At 43.1% G+C, this 19,197-nt stretch overlaps 1 protein-coding gene across 6 annotated transcripts in view; it reads left to right on the forward strand.

Moving 5' to 3' along the window:
• Window positions 1–52: 52 nt before the first annotated feature.
• CPS1 (carbamoyl-phosphate synthase 1) overlaps window positions 53–19,197 on the forward strand; it is a 125,499-nt gene continuing 106,354 nt past the window's right edge. For 4 of the 6 annotated variants that reach the window (XR_014956809.1, XM_085585461.1, XM_085585464.1 and 1 more), the window contains exons 1-2: window positions 53–1,333; window positions 12,610–12,742. Coding sequence is in view for 4 of the 6 variants with exons in the window: in XM_085585461.1 (XP_085441587.1) it covers window positions 12,729–12,742 (14 nt within the window). In the remaining 2 variants the exon portion in view is untranslated. Of the gene's footprint in view, window positions 1,334–11,780; window positions 11,965–12,609; window positions 12,743–19,197 lie in introns of those variants that run through there. The other 2 variants (XM_085585462.1, XM_085585463.1) reach the window with 2 other exon arrangements.

Genomic DNA, 19,197 nt, shown 5'->3' on the forward strand with positions numbered 1-19,197 from the left:
TCCGCCCCGGAAGGCGCCGCTGCCGCCGCTCGCTCGGGGCGGGCTCGGGGCCGCTGCCGCCGCTCGCTCGGGGCGGGCTCGGGCAGCCCCGGGGCTCGGGGCGTGTCGCAGCTCGGTGTCTGCCCTAGCGAGCCCCGTGGAGCTGAGGGGCAGCTCGGGGCTCCACGCAGCGCTTCGCCGAGGGCCGATTGCAGCCGGCCCGGGGCTGCCGGGGTGTGTGCTTTAGGGAGCGCTGTGGAGCCTGAGGTCGCTCGCAGCTGCTCTTGTGGGGCTGTGGGACGCTGTAGGCTGAGGGTAGCTCCTTTCTAGGGAGACCTGGCAGAGTTTTTTGTGTTTAAGGCTCATGTGGGGGTCCCTGTGGGATTTGGTTCAGTTGGCTGCATGAAGCTTGGAGGCCATGTGGGATTAGGGAGTGGATGGACACCATGGGGGTTTGGCATTAACCTGGTGCAGGTGTTACGGACAAATTCAATTGGGGAGGCTAATTATAGATAAATCAATTAACAAGAATTTATTAAGCAAGCGGTATTAAGCAAAAGAACAGCGCTGGGCGGCCAGGGAGCCTCTGCTCTGCCATGGCACACCTTCCCCTTTGACCTTTTTGTATTTATAGTCCCCTTTTTTTTTCCTGGTTGTATTTTCTCTCGGTGCACTCTGTGCCAGTGTAGGTGGTTGTTAGGGGGTCTTTTTTTTTTTTTTTTTTTTTTTCCTCTGCCCTTTGTGGTCATAGGAATGAAGGCTCCTTCTTTGCAGATTGTCCTTGGCCTAAAAGTTAACTTGTATATAGTTAGTTATATACTTTTCTATGTTAGTTGCACCTGCACAATTGCAATCCTTGGCCCAAAAGTTAACTTGTATATAGTTAGTTATACAGTTTTCTATGTTGCACCTGCACAATTCTTAGAATACAAGCTGTTTACCCAGGCCCCCTCCTCCTCTCCTCCTTCTTTCCCCACATCTTGAGATTCCCTACTCAGTTCAAATTCTTATCTACTTCAATGCTCATTTTGATGAACAAAGACCTTTTTATTTATTACACAGGTCCTGACAGAGGGTCAGTCCAAGGAGAATGTGCTGAATCCTGCACCCCCCAGCAGGGTTTCCTCACTTGGGGTGGGACCCAGCCTGGATGGGGAACAGGGTCTCTGTGCTGAGCTGCTGCATCTCACCTGTGCTGGCTGAGCCACATCTGCCTCATGAAGAGGTTAGGTCCCTGTGACTCACAGACCCGAGCAGTGCTTTTCCTCCCAAGTGCAACATAACTGTGCTGCCCTGCTGCTGAGGGTCTCCTTGTTGTCATCGTAGGGCAGAGTGCCCCTGTGCAGCCACTCAGGTACAGTGTACTTTATGCTGCCTGTAGCATTCATTGGGCTCACATGTCCTTGTGTGCTGTATTCCTCAATCCAGGCCTTGCTGCGTGGTGTAACACTGTGCCCAGCTCTCTTTCTTCTGACCCTGTGGACCTGGGATGAGTTATGATGTCCCTGCTTGAGGTGTGGCTTGCTGAAGTGTGTGACATGTGCAGCTTTGGGGCTCCCCAGCACTTGTAGCACTGCAGGCTTGCGTGTGTGTCTGTTGGGGAAGCTCAAAGGGATGTGGCTGAGCTTGAAGATGTTGATGGCTTGTCAAGGTCCAAGTGCAGTGACACTGTGCCTTGTAGGAGCTGAATTCAGCTGGGTGGGTTTAGGGGAAACTGCTGCTGTAAGAATTTACACATCAGTGACTGTGAACACCCTGAGAATTCATTAGGCTGCTGCATTCATGCCTGTGACAATTGTATTATGCAAGGGATTCTGGTTTTCCGTCCATATGTCCATTCTTTATTACAATCAATAAAATTAGACCTCAAATTTAAAAAAGTAAATTATTTCACGATATGGCGTGAAACAAGCATAAAAGAGGGAATTGCAATTATGTTTGCTTTCAGTTCTTTTTTCACTCAGCTGTTGCTTGTTTAGTGAATTTCAATCATGTAAACATTGCCTTGCATTCAAGGTAGAGAGATGGACTGCAGTTCTAGTATTCAGGGAGCTGGCTATAGCATCAGCAAAAAATAATGTGGGGTCTTCTGCTTAAGGCCAGACTCATAGCCCTATATTATGGTCTTCCATCTGCAGGTTAAAGCAGTATTCACTGCCCTCCATCTCTCAGGCACAGTTCAGTATTAACTTCCAGCATTTCAGCTTCAGAGTCTTTCTTTGATTCCTCATATTAGGTTTTTTTTCTTATCACTTAAAGAAAAAGATGGTTTTCCCAAACTATCCTGCCTGTTCTCTTCACTACCCTGCCAAGGAGTTACGTTGCAGTATATAGTTTTTTAATTGGTCATGGTCACTTTGGCTTTGCTGCCCAGGATGAACCCAAAAATCCAGGCTTTAGCTGTCACTCAGAGCCCAGGTAAGAGAATCATGATGCATCCTTAGTAGCCTGCCCATGCAGAATGGGGAATGAAAGAAGGAAGTGATCTTGAGGGGAAAGCTGCTCCTGTGTTCTTGCAATCCCAGTCACTTTAGGCTGTTTGGGAGTGGTGGGCCTGTTTGTTTGCTTTGTCTGAAAAGGGTCATGTAGCATTCTCTGAAAAAACAAAAAAATTAAAAGCTGTTAAAGCAGATCTGTTCAGAACACATCTACAGAGGAACTGTGTGTGGATGCAGCTATGAGAGCACAGGAAAAATGGTGAGAAAGCAACCTCTAGTAGCCTTCCTGGCCGTCCTGTCACAGTTAGCCCCAGAAAATCTGTCTCTGAAGTGACTTGCAATCAATGCTTGAATAAATGTCCCTAAATCTTTCTACCTGTGACAAAACTGAAGGATGTAATACTTTTTGCTCCACAACATTGTCTAAAAGACAAATCCTTACTAAATTTTAGCAACATAAGAATCCTGGCTGTTAGTGGTCCCAACTGCACTCGTAGCATATTTGTGGATTACGTGAATGAAATGGATGTTTCAAAGTCCTCCTTGAACAAAACTTCAGCGTGCCTGGGTGTCTGCTCCCTCCTCATTCCAGTGAGGATTTGAAACCAAAATCTCTGACAGATGTTACAGCTGCTTGCATGGTCCGTGGCATCATGCCTGAGGGCATGCTGAAACATCTTCCTGGGAGGAGCTGTCTCCTGCTGGAGACCGTCCTTCACTGCTGTAGGGTCTGTCAGTTCTGCAAACTCACCTGCAGCGAATCCCCATGCAGCACGTGCCCGATGTGGGCAGTGGAATTGCAGACTTGCAAGTGGCCTTTCCAAAATGGTAGTTTGCCAACTGCCCCGCTTCCACAGCCTCCTCTCAGGGTCAGAGTGACCTCACACAGCAGGCTCCACGCTGTGAACCAGATGGGCTTGGCATGGTAACCCCACAACAGCAAATGTGAGGCTTGCTTGTTCTCCTTTGCTGTTGCATGTGATATGTGAGGGAGGGAGTGCAGTGAGCAAGGGTAGAGTGTCCTTTGCAGCCTTGTCAGCTAGAAAAAGGAATTTGAGAGGCTGTGTGGAAATGCTGCACAGAGCATGGTTATCCTCAAGGTGTGTGAGAATGTCCTGAAAAAACGTACTGGCAAAGTATGTGGGAGGTGGGAGGGGTTTCATCTGCTGAAAAATTGCCCAGGGGATGTCTCAGCAGAATTCTACATCACAGAACTACTGCAAGACAAGATTTTTGTGGATATTTAAGAGATGTAATCCAAGTTGTGGCATTTATCTCCCCATCTCTGCTTTGGTTTGTTTCTTTTTAGTGTTGGCTTCTTTGTGTTCCTGTTTCAGGCAGCACAGAGTAAAACTGAGAAGCTTCCCAGCTGTATTCATTAGCCTCTCTTACACATTATTTATTCATCAGCAGCATAGCTGAAGATACGATATACTTAAGATTGATGTCCAAAGTGTCCTAGGACATACAACAGATCAAAATCAAAGTTGCCCTTTTCTTCATTTTAAATAACAATTTTGAACATCAGATATTGTTTCTGCAATGGTGCTATGTATAAACTAGAGATAACTCTAGAAACTTTGCCATTTAATATTAGAGCCACAGCTCCCCATATTTGATCTCAGTTAAAATGCAAACCTACATCAAGAAATTGAAGATCTTAATGCCATACTGAAGCTAAGCAGCTTGACTTTGGAAGGTGAGGCAAGTGTTATATCTCAGTATTATAAGTGGATTTTTTTTTCCTTTTAGAGGGACATCTAGGAGAAGGGAAAAGCATTTTTTTTTTTAACTGTATTTTTTCCCATTTTACAGATGGCATTGATTGTTTTTCTTTTAGCAGGTTATATGAAGAGATCAAAGGCTAAGTATTGATCACAGATTTTGACCTGTTCTAGTTGATTCTATTGATAACACTTCTGGAGAGCAGAGCTTACCTGTGTCCTGCCTGCACTTATTGTGGTTAGGTTATTACATCAAGCATTCAGTACGGAGAATTCTGACTCCATGCACAAACACAGTGGTGGTTCCCACTCAGAGCTGTAGTAGGTACTTCTGGGAAAACACTACTCACAAGGCAAAAGAAAAAAAATTAAAAGGAGGAAGGTAAAAGAGCACAAAACTAGGAGTGCTCTTACATGTGTCTGTGGCTCACCTGCATCTCACATTCTGTGTTATGTCCTGATCTCCTCTCAAACAAGACAGCAAAACTAGAAGCAGGACATACAAGTCATAGGACTGATAAGGCCAGAAAAGAGATCATCAGCTGCATGGAATGACTTAATGCAAGGACTAAGTAGCTAGGTGTGAAAAACACCAGTCACTTGTTTTTTTTTTAAATCTTAGAAGTTTATTAGTAATAAAATAGTTATTAAAATAGTAATAAAAATTTGGACAATGAGGATTAGGACACTATGAGACAATAAAAAGCATAGAACTACAGATATCCGGATGTTTTTGGGCACTAAGCTGCCAAAAACATGCCTTGTGAACAAAGGAATAACCCTTAAAAGCAACAGCCCGTTGCATATTCATATATCTCATACATGATGCATAAATTCCTTGCAAATTAGGAATTTTTCTGGTTTTTGTCAACTTCTTCCCCTTAATCCTGGTGGTTCCATAAAGATGAAGAGAAGGTGGAAGGATGTTGTCTTTTCTGATAAGGAGGCTGTAACTCTTTATGTGTCCTGTCACTCAGCGAAGAGTTTCTTGATTATCCCTTTTCTTGAGCTAGTAAAAAAATCTTACATCACAGAGTTTCTATCTTAACATTATGTTATAACCTAAAACTATATTTAACACACTACTTAAGAGAATTAATACAGCATAACTTTCTAACATTACACATATAATATTCCTTTTAATATTTGCGAAAAGCCAATCATAAAATATGCATTCTTCACACTAGGCCAGGACTATTCAGGCTGGAAAGGAGGTATCTGAAAAGGCTGTGGGGGATATCTGTAAAGCCTTGATTAGTGTCACAAGTATGAGCAGTGGAGGATGACCCGCTGGCTCTCAAAGCTAGCAGGCATCAGCTGCAGCAGCTCTCAGAGGTGAAGGTTATTGCAGGTTGTCAAGTCCAAAGACACAGCTGGGCCTGGGCACGGGAGGGGCTGAGCCTGCCACTGCTGAGAGTTTGGCTGGCACACTGCCCGAGCATCCAACACAGCCTGGGCTCTAGGAGGGTTTGCTCTGGGCTGCTGCGCCTGCTGCCATGTGTTTCTATTCTGCTTTATGGCATGCGAACCTGGGCAGGGCAGTTAACAGCTGAACAGCTTTGTAGCAACCTGCAGCATCCCACTTAAACTACAAACACATCTTTGATTGGAGTAGGGTGGCTTTAGGCGATCTTTCAGCGCTCAGCCACTAGATGCCTCTGTCCCACAAGGAAGGAGCCGGAGTCTGTGCCAGTGTCCTCAGCCTGGGACACCGGGAAGGCATCCATGCCCTGCTCACTGTGGGACGGGAGGGGGTTAGTTGCTGTGTAAGGAGTGGAGAGCAGTGGTTCTACACCTAGCAATCCTCTGTGACATTTTATAATTTTCTCCTTGTGAATCGTAAGATATCAATATCCCCCAAAGCAGTGGGAACCCATCCTATTTTAGCCAATGAAAGAGAGAAGTTGGAGAGCAGACCTGGTTGAGAAGAGGGGCTCAGTAAAGGCTACATATGGTCAGGAGCAAAGAAAACTAGTTAGGAAACTGCTAAAAACTGGACAAAGGACTTTGTTTTGTGATGAGGTAATTTGGAAGACAGTAGGGATTGCTGAAACTTTGATAGAATTTGATCCCTGCATAGGACTGACATCAAGTCAGATTTCTTTTGCTGTGTTATAATGACTAAAGCAGTTCTGTGTAGGGCATTTTCATACTGGTACTCTCTTTAAAGTTCAGGGAGAGGGTTGGATGTGATTGCCAATGTGTGGATGTGACTGATTGCTCGCCCTGACTCTGTGTTTGACATCTGTCTGAACCCCCATTCATCTTTGCATATGTACAGGATGACCTGTGGTAATTATGACTGCTGCCTTGTTTGCCTAGCTGTGTGAACAGTTTGGGGTGGCAGTGACCAGGGTCTCTGTGACACTGAGCAATGCAGTTAGGCTTTACAGGTACTCTGAGGGGCACTGAGAGAACCTTATTTTTCATTTGGCACCTTTTACCCCTTCTTCAAAATGGAAACTGCTGTTGCTCAGAGTGTACAATTCTTTTTTTGTGGAAAAGTATTGAGTGTCATGGTCATGTTTTTAAAGGACCTTTAATCCCAAGTGTTTATAACATCAACAATAGGGACACCAGGCAGCATTGCAAAGTCTGTCCTGATCCAGCAGTGATTTGGCACCAGTATCATGATATTTATCATCTACATCCACCTTTATGGTAATAGTTTTGTCTATATTTGTCTTGGTCAGTAAATATGTGCCATTAAGTCCTAGGTTTGCCATCCTGGTAGGATTGAGGTGTCTGCTGTTTCTCAGAGATCCTGTAATGGCAATTCTCAGAAGATCACTCCTCCTGGATTTTCCATCGAGTTTGCTCACCTTGGTTCCTGTCCCTTGGTCTTGCTAGGCTTTGTCTGACTTCTGTTTCTGTGGCCCTTCCCATCACTGGAGAGGCAATTAGTTGATGGCTCTGAGGTGGAACTTATTTAGAACTTCTCATCTCCTTCAGGGAAATTACAAATCACAGAAGAATCTGAGTTGGAAGAGACCCACAAGGATCATCGAGTCCCACTCCCCAAGAGCCATACCATGTGCCCGAGGGTATTGTCCAAACACTTCTTCAGCTCTGTCAGGCTTGGTGCCCTAACCAGAATTTTCAGCCTTTAGATCCCAAAAGGAAGTCAGCTGGTAAGGAAGCACAGATTCTCATTCTGATGCAAAGCCAGTCACAGCAGATAATCCACAGCCTCCTTCTTCTCAGAGATTGGCTGTGATAAAATCTGTGGCTCAAATTCAACCCAAAGTGTTTTCTTGCAACTAGTGTCCTACAAGTCTTCCTGTAGCTTACAGTTCCCCTTCCAACCACTTTCTCCTCCTGCAGGTAGTCAGTAAGTCACACACCTACAAGACACAGGTATGCATTCATTAGCATCATCTAGCACAGCCCCTGTGCTGCTAATAACTGTAATTAACAGTGTCAGTGCTCATATGCCCTGTGACATCTAAATAAACGACTTTAAATCCTGCCCCCATAAATGTCTGATGCAATGTAATCAGTCCAATTTCTTTATAGACTCTTGTCTCTTGTGGAATAGAGGCTGTAAACTTATGCTCAATTCTCTCATGGTTCAGATGTCCAGAAGAGCTGTTTGCAAAGACTTTGGATGTCTACAATGCCCCAGAGGCAGTTGTTGCTTCTTGGAGTGAAACTGGGTTTGGAGTTACCTTGAATGCAGAGGATGGATCAGACTGTCCTTTCTGACACAGGTTTAATTGTGTTGACAGTTTTATGACTGAGCAGGGACTGGAGAGTTAATAGTTATTAACATAAGAAAGCTGAAGTGGAGGTAAAGAACCTTTGGAGCTCGTGGTATCTCAACAGGCAGGTGTGGTGAAGGTCCTTTTCTTCAGCTGTGGTGCTGGGTTTGGTGCTGCTATATGCTCCCCTGAGGTTTAGGCACAGCAAAAAAAAAGAAAATGGATCAGCAGGGCTTTTCCCAGATGACCCTCAGCGAGCTCTGCTGAGACTGGACTTCACTGACCCCTGTTGGAATCCTGGGTGCTGAGAATTTTAAACTTTCTGTGCTGAAAGACAGACTTGCAAGATAGCACTGCATTTGACCTTAGGCTGTGGAGAAGACTTCAAAAATTGATTAATAGCACTGGGATTGCAGGTGTGTAGTTAGTTAGAAGTGTAAAATTGCACAAGGTGAAAAACTTAGAGTTTGGGGTTTTAGAATATAGAAATAAATATGAAGCAAGATGGAGGTTTTACGGTGGAGACAGGTTGTTCTTCTTTACCTTCTTTCTTCTTCATGGGGTTGAGTGATGTTTTGTAATTGGGCAGAAAAGTCTGCATTGTGGGCTTCAAGGGATCAGTTATTGGGTTAAAGGGAAAATAATCTAGATGTCATTTCTTAATTGGATAGTTTAGTTTTAAAAAATCTTATAACAAGAGATGGTTAACCATTTTATGCCTTGCTAATGAAAAACTGCAGAACTCATGGCTGTGAGGCTGTTTCACTGATAAGAAACAATAAACACCTGAGTCTGAACATGAAACACCATCTCAAGTGCCTTCAATCCTGACCTCAACAGAGGTAGAAAAAGCAAAGAGAGAACTCACAGACCCTGCCAAAAGAACTGCCCTAAAATGCTGCAGAAAGGCAGACTTGGATATGTACCTGAGAATATTATTTCGTACATCAGATTAAATACCCTAACCCCATAGGTTTAATTTTTCTCTTAAAAAAGCCAGCTGCTGTGCTGAGGCTTTTGAAAGGAGGGCTCATCCCACCTGGCACAGGGCCAGCACAGCTGCCTGCCACTCAGCCACAAGCCATGCTGGCCCTGCCAGGACACAGCACCACTCTTTCTTCTCTGGGGAGTGACATCTTTTGATGGGTCACTGCCTGGAACACAGGAACAGAGCTTGCTGTGTCTCTGAGAGCTTCCTGCTCTTCTTGCATCTGAGCTATTTTGCCCTGGTTTTGGTTTCAGAAGGGCTTTTTAAAGCTTAGCCATTAGGGATTGAAAATGTTTTTCTAACTCAGAATGTTGCTCAAAGCAAAGGGGCAGTTTCTTCACTGCTTTCTCAGCCTCATGGCTTCCTAGCTTCCCTGTGCATTATTACAGGTACATGGAGGGGGGGGTAAGGGAATGCAGAGCACAATAGCACTTCCAGTGTGGTGAGCTCGAAAGCTGGCAACTGTCAAAACATATACCATTTATCATTCATTATTTTGCTTGGGTTATTTTTAGTTATTGTTTATTTGCCCTTTGGAGAAACCTAAAAGAGGTTCATTGTGACTTTTCCTGGGGGATACAAGCAATGAAAAGATGAAATTTAATCTCACATGATCCTTTGCAAATTTGGAAAGACTATATGTTAGCTGACTGGAAGTATGGATAGAAATGTTGTTAGGGACCTGTACTAGAGAGGACTGTGGCTGATGCTACCAAAACGGGTGCTGCCCCAACAAAAGGAGCATAATAGATTCAAACAGATTTATTTATGTCTTTAGTTGCATCTCTTGAAACACACTTCCCTGGAAAAAAGGCAGAACTGGCAAGAGAAGGCAGTCCTAATTGCCCCAGTTGAAGCTATGCTCATGGCTTATACTGCTTAAACATAGGCCTCCATATTTCTTCCACAACATTCTGCCTTTATTTTTCCCCCTGGGTTCTCAGCAGCCTTTTCCTGACTCTCCCACCTAGTTACTGACTCTTCTTGTGCCTGTAGAATTACAGTCCATCTGTTGCAGGAAGATGATAATGAGAGGATGGTGGTAAACAGAAAACTGGAAACATTCACAATGTGTCAACACTGCTGTTCTACCTGCTGGATTGCACAGGTAAATATATTAGGGTCAGAGTCTGCTGAAAAAACCTGTATTGGCCAGGGTAAAGTAATGTGGTAATGGTTAGGAGAGAAGGAGGGCTAGGGCAAAGCCAGAAATTTGTATGGATAAAGGCTTTAAGCTTCACAGGAATCAAAAGAATAAAAAGTTTGAGTCTTTTTCAAAGCCTATTCCAAAGTCATGGCTCAAGACCAATTTCTTCTGCTGTTGATGCTGGAAATCAGACCCAAGCTACCCAAAATGAGCATCTAAACTCTTTGAAGCCCACTCCTGAGTGTGCCACAGCTGCAGGGGATTGTTAGGGGCAGAAGGGAAGGAGAGAATTCAGCTCTATAGAAATGTTACTGTTAAATGTGATTGCAGGAGTGTGTGACTGGCTGGCACTCTGGCTGGAAGAGGAAAGAGGCAACGCTTGGGTAAAGCATTCTTGGGGTCTGTGTCTCTACACTTTTCCATTCACCCTTTTCACCAGGCAATATTTGCTTTCCATTATACCAGTATTTATTTTTTCAAGCCATATTTCTTCCCTCAAGTCAGAAGTGACAAACTGAAGCTCTTCTTGCCCATGTGTGGCCGGTATAAATCAACTCCTCATCTTTGCTGAGGTCTCTGAAGCAAACGCTGTTGCTGAGATCTCTGTGATCAGAGTAAGGAAAGGAAAATTTCCCAGCAGAACTTAGCTCTTGTGGATTTTTGTCAGGGTTTTTGTCACACTGGACTGGATGAGGTAGTTTATGGTTGCTTTGGTTACAATGGATTGTAGTGTGATGGAATCCATAGGAAGTAGAAATAAATTAATTTATTTTTCTTTATTTATGGCAGTGGATAAAGATGAAAAAGTGAGTATTTAAATTATTTTAATCAATACAGAAAAGTGAACAAGCTACCATTAGAACACTCTGCTTTACAATTTGATTTCTCATTTTACTAAAATCAGATATAATTATAATATATGATATAATAAACACATTTGTTCACAAAGTAAACTATCTGAAAACTAAACCCTGTGTTTAGTCAAAGTAGGCTCTTAGTCAAAGTAGGCTTAAAACACTCGACATATATTTGATATATTCAGGCCACAGCTTTGACTGTTGTGGGGCTAAGTCAATGTGTGTTTTGGATGTTTTTTCTGATACTACTGTACCTCCTAACTGTGGCAGTGCAAGGAACTTGATCCAGGAAGTTCAGAGTGCAGTTGTCAGAGCGTTACCTAGACAGGCCTTTTTAGTGTCTCCAGCTCTGTGGTAAATTCCTATGCTCTTTGAGGTGGAGGTCTGCATGCTTAGAGGAAGAAGGAGAAGCATCTTGTGTCCCCTTGGCCTTTTCAGTGTGACCTGGAGCTCCCTGGTTTTCCTCAATGATCACCTGCTTTGCCTTTCCTGAAACTGAAAGAGACAAAACAGTTCAGTATTTGATATCCTGTCCTCTTCAAATGAATGAAGAATTAATGTAGGCACTCAGTTTGTGGGGATTGGGATGGGGCTGGGCTGTGGAATCGGTGTGTGGGATTGGGATTGGGATTGGGATTGGGATTGGGATTGGGATTGGGATTGGGATGGGGCCGGGCTGTGGCACTCGGTGTGTGGGATTGGGATTGGGATGGGGCCGGGCTGTGGCACTCGGTGTGTGGGATTGGGATGGGGCTGGGCTGTGGCACTCGGTGTGTGGGATTGGGATTGGGATTGGGATGGGGCTGGGCTGTGGCACTCGGTGTGTGGGATTGGGATTGGGATGGGGCTGGGCTGTGGCACTCGGTGTGTGGGATTGGGATTGGGATGGGGCTGGGCTGTGGCACTCGGTGTGTGGGATTGGGATGGGGCTGCAGCCCAGCCTCATCCCCATGGGCTCAGCTGTGAGCAGCAGGTGAGCAGCACTGACAGCAATGAGCCATGGAGTGCCCAGGGGCACTGAGCAACCTCCAAAGGGCACAGAGGGCACACAGGGGCACTGCAGCAACATCAGGGGATAAAAGGCTGGGCTGAAGGACAAGAAGGGCAGACCCTTGCAGCCTTCTGAAGAGGTAAGGTGTTACTCTGTGTGGGTTGAAACTTTCTGAAATTGTATTGTGATACTCTGTGCATCACGGCAATCTCAGCTGTAATGTATCTGGAGGCATGGAGTCTTCCCTTAAGGGGATATTCCAAGACCAACTGGACACAATCCTGTGCCATGTGCTCTGGGTTGACCCTGCTTGAGCAAGAAGGCTGGACCGGATGACCCAGTGTGGTCCCTTCCAGCCTGACCCGTCCTTGGATTCTGTGTATTGCTGGGTACAAAGCTTTATCTAGTGTCTGTCATCCCCATGGAATATGATACAGTCTTATGACTGACTAGGTCATAAAACTCCCTTGCTATTACAGCAATGCTATCTGGATAGACTGGAGTTCTGGTGTTGAAGTCCTGAATGCTTACCTGACAGCATCAATTACTTCTTCAAACCCCATTTCTCTCTAGCCCTAAAAATGTTTTTAATCAGCCAATATCATATCCCTTCTCAAATGACATTGCAGATCCATATAGCAAGACTTTGCTGTGCTGTTTGAAGAGAGATCTGTATCCTCTTGTGTGTTTCTGCCTAATCTTGTATCTATATGTAAGTTAAAGAAAAAGCTTCAGTGCATAGCCCTGTGTGCAACAGTCAAAGCTTTTTATTTTTTCTCCCCAGGGTATCTACAGGAAGAAAAAAAAAGTAGGAGCGAGGAAAAGATTGAGACAACTTTTGCAAATCCTTCCAACCTGGAGCACCAGGCATGAAGCAACAAGGAAAATGCTGATTGATCACAGATGCTGTATATAAGGTGAGAGGCCAAGGCCACATTAAGTAACGCCTATGAAATGTTAACTCTCCCTCCCACCAAGACTGGGGACACCTAACACTGCCCAGGTACTAAAGGCTAAGCAACTGGACTGGAGAGATTTGTTGTGTATATCCTTTCCAAAGGGTAAATATTTTTATACTGCGGGGATGATTAATTCACTTTTATTCTCAGGAAATTAGGGAAGAAGCTTTCTGTAGAAAACTTTCTGTTTCTTCTCATGTAGCATATTTCAGTTGGAAGGGACATACAAGGATCATCCAGCCCAACTGCCTGACCACTACAGGGCTAGCCAGAAGTTCTAGTGTGATATTAAGGGCATTGTCCAAGTGCTTTTTGAACACTGACAGGCTTGGGGCAGCAACCACCTCTGGGAAGCCTGTTCCAGTGTTTGGCCACCCTCTCAGTAAAGAAAGGCTTCCTTAATGTCAAGTCTGAATCTCTCCAGGGGCAGCTGTGAGCCTGTCCTGTCACTGGGTATGACATCTGTTGTGGTAAAAGGGATATTAGGGCATATTATTAAGAGAGTATTTCTTGCTCAGATAAGGCTGGAAGGGGACAGTTTACCCAGATACTTGAAGTACAAGCCCATAAGCTAATCATTGAGGCTGATCATGTGTTACACCATTTCAATAGAGCTGCTTTTTTTTTCCTTAAATTCAGGTCAGCTTTAGGCCTGACCCACTAATGTGTGGGGAACAAGAAACCTGTTTTATATGTGTTTTGTTGTAGTCTAGGCAACAGGTAGCTGTCCTACCAGTGGCAGGTCCTGTGAATCACATTTCAGAATGCTGTGAGCACCTCTTGTTCTAGGAAATAAAGTGTCTATAACACATATTTCTGTTGTGGTGCTTATCTCTTCTGATGGATGCTTTCTTTCTCTCTACTCATTTCCTTATTTCCCTTCTGGGTTGCCCTGGTCATAGACCCAAGAGAACAGATCACATCTGTGTGATGTTCTGGCCATGGTCTTCTGTATATGTCCACCAAGGAGGCTGGACCAAGTGGTCTGTTCCAGGCCAAATATCCATGAAAATGATTGGAATTTTTGATTTCAATGAAATTATATGTAACTGGGGAAAGGACGATAATCAAGTCAAAGAAAAAAGACAAAGATGCCCAATGAACACTGTATGTGCCTGTGCAAATGCACATGAACAGTTACATGCATAAATTAGCAGCTTGTGGACAATGTATGTTGTAGTCTTCATCTTAGATAAAAGCTTATCTATTTATCATATAATCAATGGCAAGTGAATTTTGTTTTCCTAGATACACCAAACACACTGGGGTATAACCTACCATATATTCACCCATGACAGGGCTGCTACAGGAGGAAGTGTAACAGGAATCTTGAGCAAATGTAGCTAATCTTGCATTGTAAGATCATATTATTTTTAGATTCTTTAAAGAATGTGTCGTGGGGAAGACTGGATTTGTATAAGCCTTTTCCTAAAGCCAGTTTGATCTTTTTAATGATCCACAGTAACAAGCCAGTGAAATGTATGATCCTCTAGAGTCACAGGGGGGAAAGGAATGACTGCCAGTCCTGGCCCTCTTTTGGAAAAATGCCTTTTTAGAAAATGTCAGGGAATGAGAAATATTGCTCCCTCTAAACATCCTCTAGTAAATGGAGTCCAGCCTGAAGTCAAACATTGCAGACACCTTCTGGGCATCTCTGGGATTCCTGGCACCAGTCTCCCTTGGTGGCATCACCATGGAGATAAGAGTTGTGTTCAAGGTGCTCCTTGTGGCTCTGGAGGCAAACTGTGTTTGGGTTATCCTTAGCACCCTCTGGCAGAGCTCTTCTGCCAGCTCTGGGCTTTTGCTGGCTAAGGACTTTCTCAAATTGACCTGTTGGAGTAATGTCAGTCGTTTCCAGACACTGCAAGGGTTTTCTCTGTTTCTTCCAAGTCAGCTGATCCAAGAGGAGCTGCTAATCTCAGCAGCAATGAAATTTGACCTGTTCTCAAGATGTTGATTCTTTTTCTTTTACTGAAGATAAGAGTCTTATCTTTGTCAAGTTTGGGTGAAGCGTGGGCTCTGTATCCCAGACAGAGGAGTGTACCCTGGGCTATTCAAGCTTTAATAAAAAGTATAATCTCTTTGAAAATAGATTTTCTCTAATGTGGGAATAGTTATTGTTAAGCATTTTATAAACTTCCTTTACTCATTAAAAGGCTGTTTTGATTTTTGCTCAATGACAAAATCTGGAAAATAAGAGAGGTGCCGAATTAGGAAATCCAGAATTAGAAAGAAATTTGCTATTCTTTTAGAAAGCTCTTTCACATGGCATTGGTTTGAGATTTCCAATGACGTTGTTACATTATTTTTCCTTATAAAAGTGTAAGTTTTTATTAGCTTTTACAGCTATCACATAGGATGTTAATTGAAACTGTCACAGGGCCTGTTGACTGATTGCAAACACTTTTGTATCCTGAATTCCTGTGGGATTTGCTACCACCCCTGGATACTTCAGTTGTTTTGAGGCATGTTTCTTTCATTTTATGAAACTGTGAATAGGGCATGAGGGTCTGTTTCCAGAGCAAACTCTTTATCTCACAGAACTGAATTGCTCTTAGCTGTCAGCTAGACTGAACTAATGTTGTTGAAGGAAAATGACACGGCATCTCAGTTTGATTCTGATGCTTTTTGGCATTTCATTTAAAATATCAATATGAAACTTTTCACTTATTGCTAACTGAAATTTGCTTTTCAGTTTGTTTTGAAAACATTGTTGGTTTGTTTAAGAAAAAAAACCAAACAGAAGGATTTTTTTATTATTATTTAAAAGAGGAAAAATATAGTCTCTCTCTAAAAAAATGTTCTGTAGGGGTGAAAATAACTACTTGCAGTACTTCATAAAATCAGATTTTGAGCAACTCAATTTAAAACATTTCTTTATACTTTTTTGTTTGTCTGGACTCCCAAACAAAAAGTGCCATTCAATCAGAATTAGGAAAATGTTTCAAGTTATAGGTACTGTGTTTTCCATCCCTAACTATGAATATATCCATCTTTTCTTCAGACTGGGCCTTTGTTAGCCAAAGATCATGAGGAGGACAGACTGAATTTTGGAATTTTGTTTCTCAGGCCCTCACCAACATGAAGTTTGCATGTCCTGTTCAAAGCACCTTGTGTTTTTGATAAATTTACATTGGCTCAGGGCTCAGGTTTGTGTGTTCTCCTTTTCCCGGAAACACTTGTTTTCTACAAATGAGAGCTGTGAGGTTGGGACTTTTAAATAAAGTTTAAATTGTGCTGTTAAAAACACATTTCATACTGGTTTTCATATGGATTATTGCCTTCTGCAAGAAATAGTTAAGGTTTTGTAGGAGTCTTGCTATTTATAAATGAGGAGCAGTCACAAACTGAACTTGTGTAGACTGGAGGGTGGTTTCTGTGCTGTGAAGTGTGCTCAAGGGACAGCAGCTCTCAGGACCCATGGAGTGGGGTGGAGAGTCACTTCAAGGAGCTGGGAGCCTGTTACTCATGCAGAGAAACTGCGGAAAGAAGCAAAAAGAGCAAAAAGCCAGATAGCAGGGGTAGAAAGGACTTGGGACTGAAGAGAACTGAGCACTTTGTATCTCAGGGAGTCAATGAGTTGGATGGAAAACAAGCTGCAAGCACAAGTACAGAGGGTAGCTAGGAGCAGTCCATTTTTAGTTACTGTTTTTGCTTTGTCACTTGGAATTGTTTCCATCTGAAAAAAAAAAAATCATCTGAGTTTATATTGAATCATTCCTGGCACAATCATGTGAGTTAGTAAGACTGAAGCAAAAAGCAGCACCTGAATCTGAAGATCTGCCAAGAACCTCTCCTGTTGAAATTTGAAATACCCTTTTCTTCAGACCTCCTCTTGATGCCTTGTGAAGGCAGGCCTAGGACAGAGATCAGACAGAGCTAAAGAATAAAGCAGGGATTTATTAAAAGGCCTCAATGGATCCATCTTGGGCAGCACAAGAGCCCAGCCAGGGCTACACCCGAGCTGAACCAAAATGGTCACAAAATGGACAACTGGTCACGGGGTCTCTCACTTTTATAAGTTCTGCTCCATTTGCATATTGGAGTTAATTGTGCAATTACAGTTCCAGCCCATGGAGTCCCATTCTTCTTGTTTTTCTCTCTTCAGTCCACATTGTTTATGCTCTTGGGCTGAGATTTGGATCATTTGTCCTTGGTCCCCAGCTAGAGGAAGGAATTGTCTCGCTGCTCTGTGAAGAGAGCTCACCATCCCCTCATATGAAGCTCAGAACTACACACTAAAGCAGCACAGAATCTGAAAAAATATAAAACTAAAACCTGAGGCATCACTCTAAAATAGAATAAACTCAATGGAAAAGACCCCATGTTCTGGCTGTAGCTTTAAACAACAGAATTCAGGAAAGCTGAGGGTAAGACTTGTACTTAGTTCTTATTCCATTCAATTTCTCTCTATAAACACAGGTGAAGATCAGCCTTAGTTTTGAAATTCTCAGTTTGTGTTGCTTTGCCATTTTCTAAACATTGTAGGGTTTTCTTGAAATGTTTCATTTGATCTGAGATTGGATCAAAGCATCTTTCTCTCCTGCAGCAGTCCAGGAAGACTGGGGATATCTGGATTCTGTTACTTCATTTGCATGTGACCAAGAGAACTTTATTTATTCCCCCACTACATACTGCAGAAAAAGTTTTTGTCTCTGAGGTAATAGGGTTTGATCAAAAATTGCTACCTAGTTCTGCAGTGGTCTCTCTTGATAAACTAACACCTGATTAGGAAATATATGGGAAATCTCAATATTTTTCAGGTGCTCTCAAAACTCTTCATTATCAGTTTTTGGGAAGCAAGTGGAGCTTGCCTTGAAATGGAAAGAGGGTTTCAAAATCACCTTGAGGGATTTTGTATGAGCTGTAGAGGTGGAGGAGAATATTTATCTTCTTCCCAGTGGTGGCAGAGAATTGCAATTTTGCTGGAACTTTCAACTATTCTGCTTTTTCAGTCAATATTTTTCAAATGTAATTTAATGGAGACAAGACAAGGAGGTCAGAAATTAGACACAATCTGACATATGGCAGGAGACATTTCCAAAAGTATCTGAAGGACATATGGAGGGAAAAAAGCTTTTCTCTGATCTCACCCATAAGCAATAGAGTCCAATCAATTCATGTGGGCTGCTTGTTACATTTGTCCCAATCCAGGGGAGACTTATGCTACTTGAAGCTCCACTGAACTGAAGGCAATTACTTGGGACTTGCACTGATGTGAATCTGGCCCAACATGCTCACAAATTGGCCCTGAGCTCTTGTCTCTCAAGCAAGATTGAACTATCTTGTGCTTTTTACAGAAAACTTGAAAATGAGAAATCCTGCTTAGCTTGGTTGCTTAAAGCAGAGCTTCCCAGCTGTGACAAAGGGCTTTAGGTGCTCCCATTTTGGGGCATCACTTCTGGGGCATCTAAGCAGGGCCCCATCTGCTCTGAGCACTTCTGAAGGTCAAGCACTTTGTTTTAAACCTCTGAAAATATAGGTACCTAGAATTCTTTGAATCTCTTGTCCCTGGGGATTTGCAAAACCGCAGACCACTGATTTTTTTACATTTTTATGGTCCAGTGGGGCTGTCTGATGAATTTTGTTTCTGGGGTTTTCCACTTGTAAATAGTAACAAAAAGTTCCTCATTTTACTGAGCATTTTGCTCTCCTTCTCCCAATCCCTCTCTCTGTGCAGTAGTGTAACTGAATATGAAGCAAAAGGTGTTCTGCCTTTCTGTAAGCCCGAATTGCCATTTCCCACTTTTCTCCCCCAGTACTTGAGCTGTTCTTGTCTTAGTGAATCTTCTGCCATTCCTGATTTCTCTGACTGACATCCTTCCTCCAGAGCCCCTGCCCAAACTTTCTTTCTGTAGGGGTGCTACAATTGGAAGCCATGTACTGGCTGGCAAGTTCTAAGTTTAGGCAGTTTGGTTGCATTTTCATATATCCATGGGTCTCTGCTCTTTTTCCACTGTTCTATGGTTGGTTTCTTTTTCCTTCTTGATTCGATCTCTTACTGATTCTGCTTTTTCTGCTCTTTATGTTAAGCAAGAAGCATACTTAAAATCTATCCAAATCACAGAAGGTATGTTTGTGTGTTTACAGGTTTTTCAGGGCTGAGGCTTCTTTAGGCAATACATTATAAATTTTCTGGCCTTAAGGTGTCAATAGTTTGTGACCTTTTTTTAGCATGTTGGCAGTGAGACAAATAGCTTGGAGGTTTTCTCCTGGTTTTGGCAGAGGGAATTTACTTTATCATGAGGGAGGCTTTAAGACTCTTACTGGAGGTATAACCTTCCTAACCTCAGAAGGTCTGAGGTGGGCTTAATCAATTTTGATAATAAAACTTGCAAGAAAATAGGGAAGACAGCAGGCTCAAATATACAGAAGTAGTCAGTGGAACATCCTTGCTCTGTAGGTGATAGAGG

The sequence above is a fragment of the Lonchura striata genome, chromosome 7 (assembly GCF_050655825.1).
Source record: "Lonchura striata isolate lonStrDom1 chromosome 7, ASM5065582v1, whole genome shotgun sequence".
NCBI lineage: Eukaryota > Metazoa > Chordata > Aves > Passeriformes > Estrildidae > Lonchura > Lonchura striata.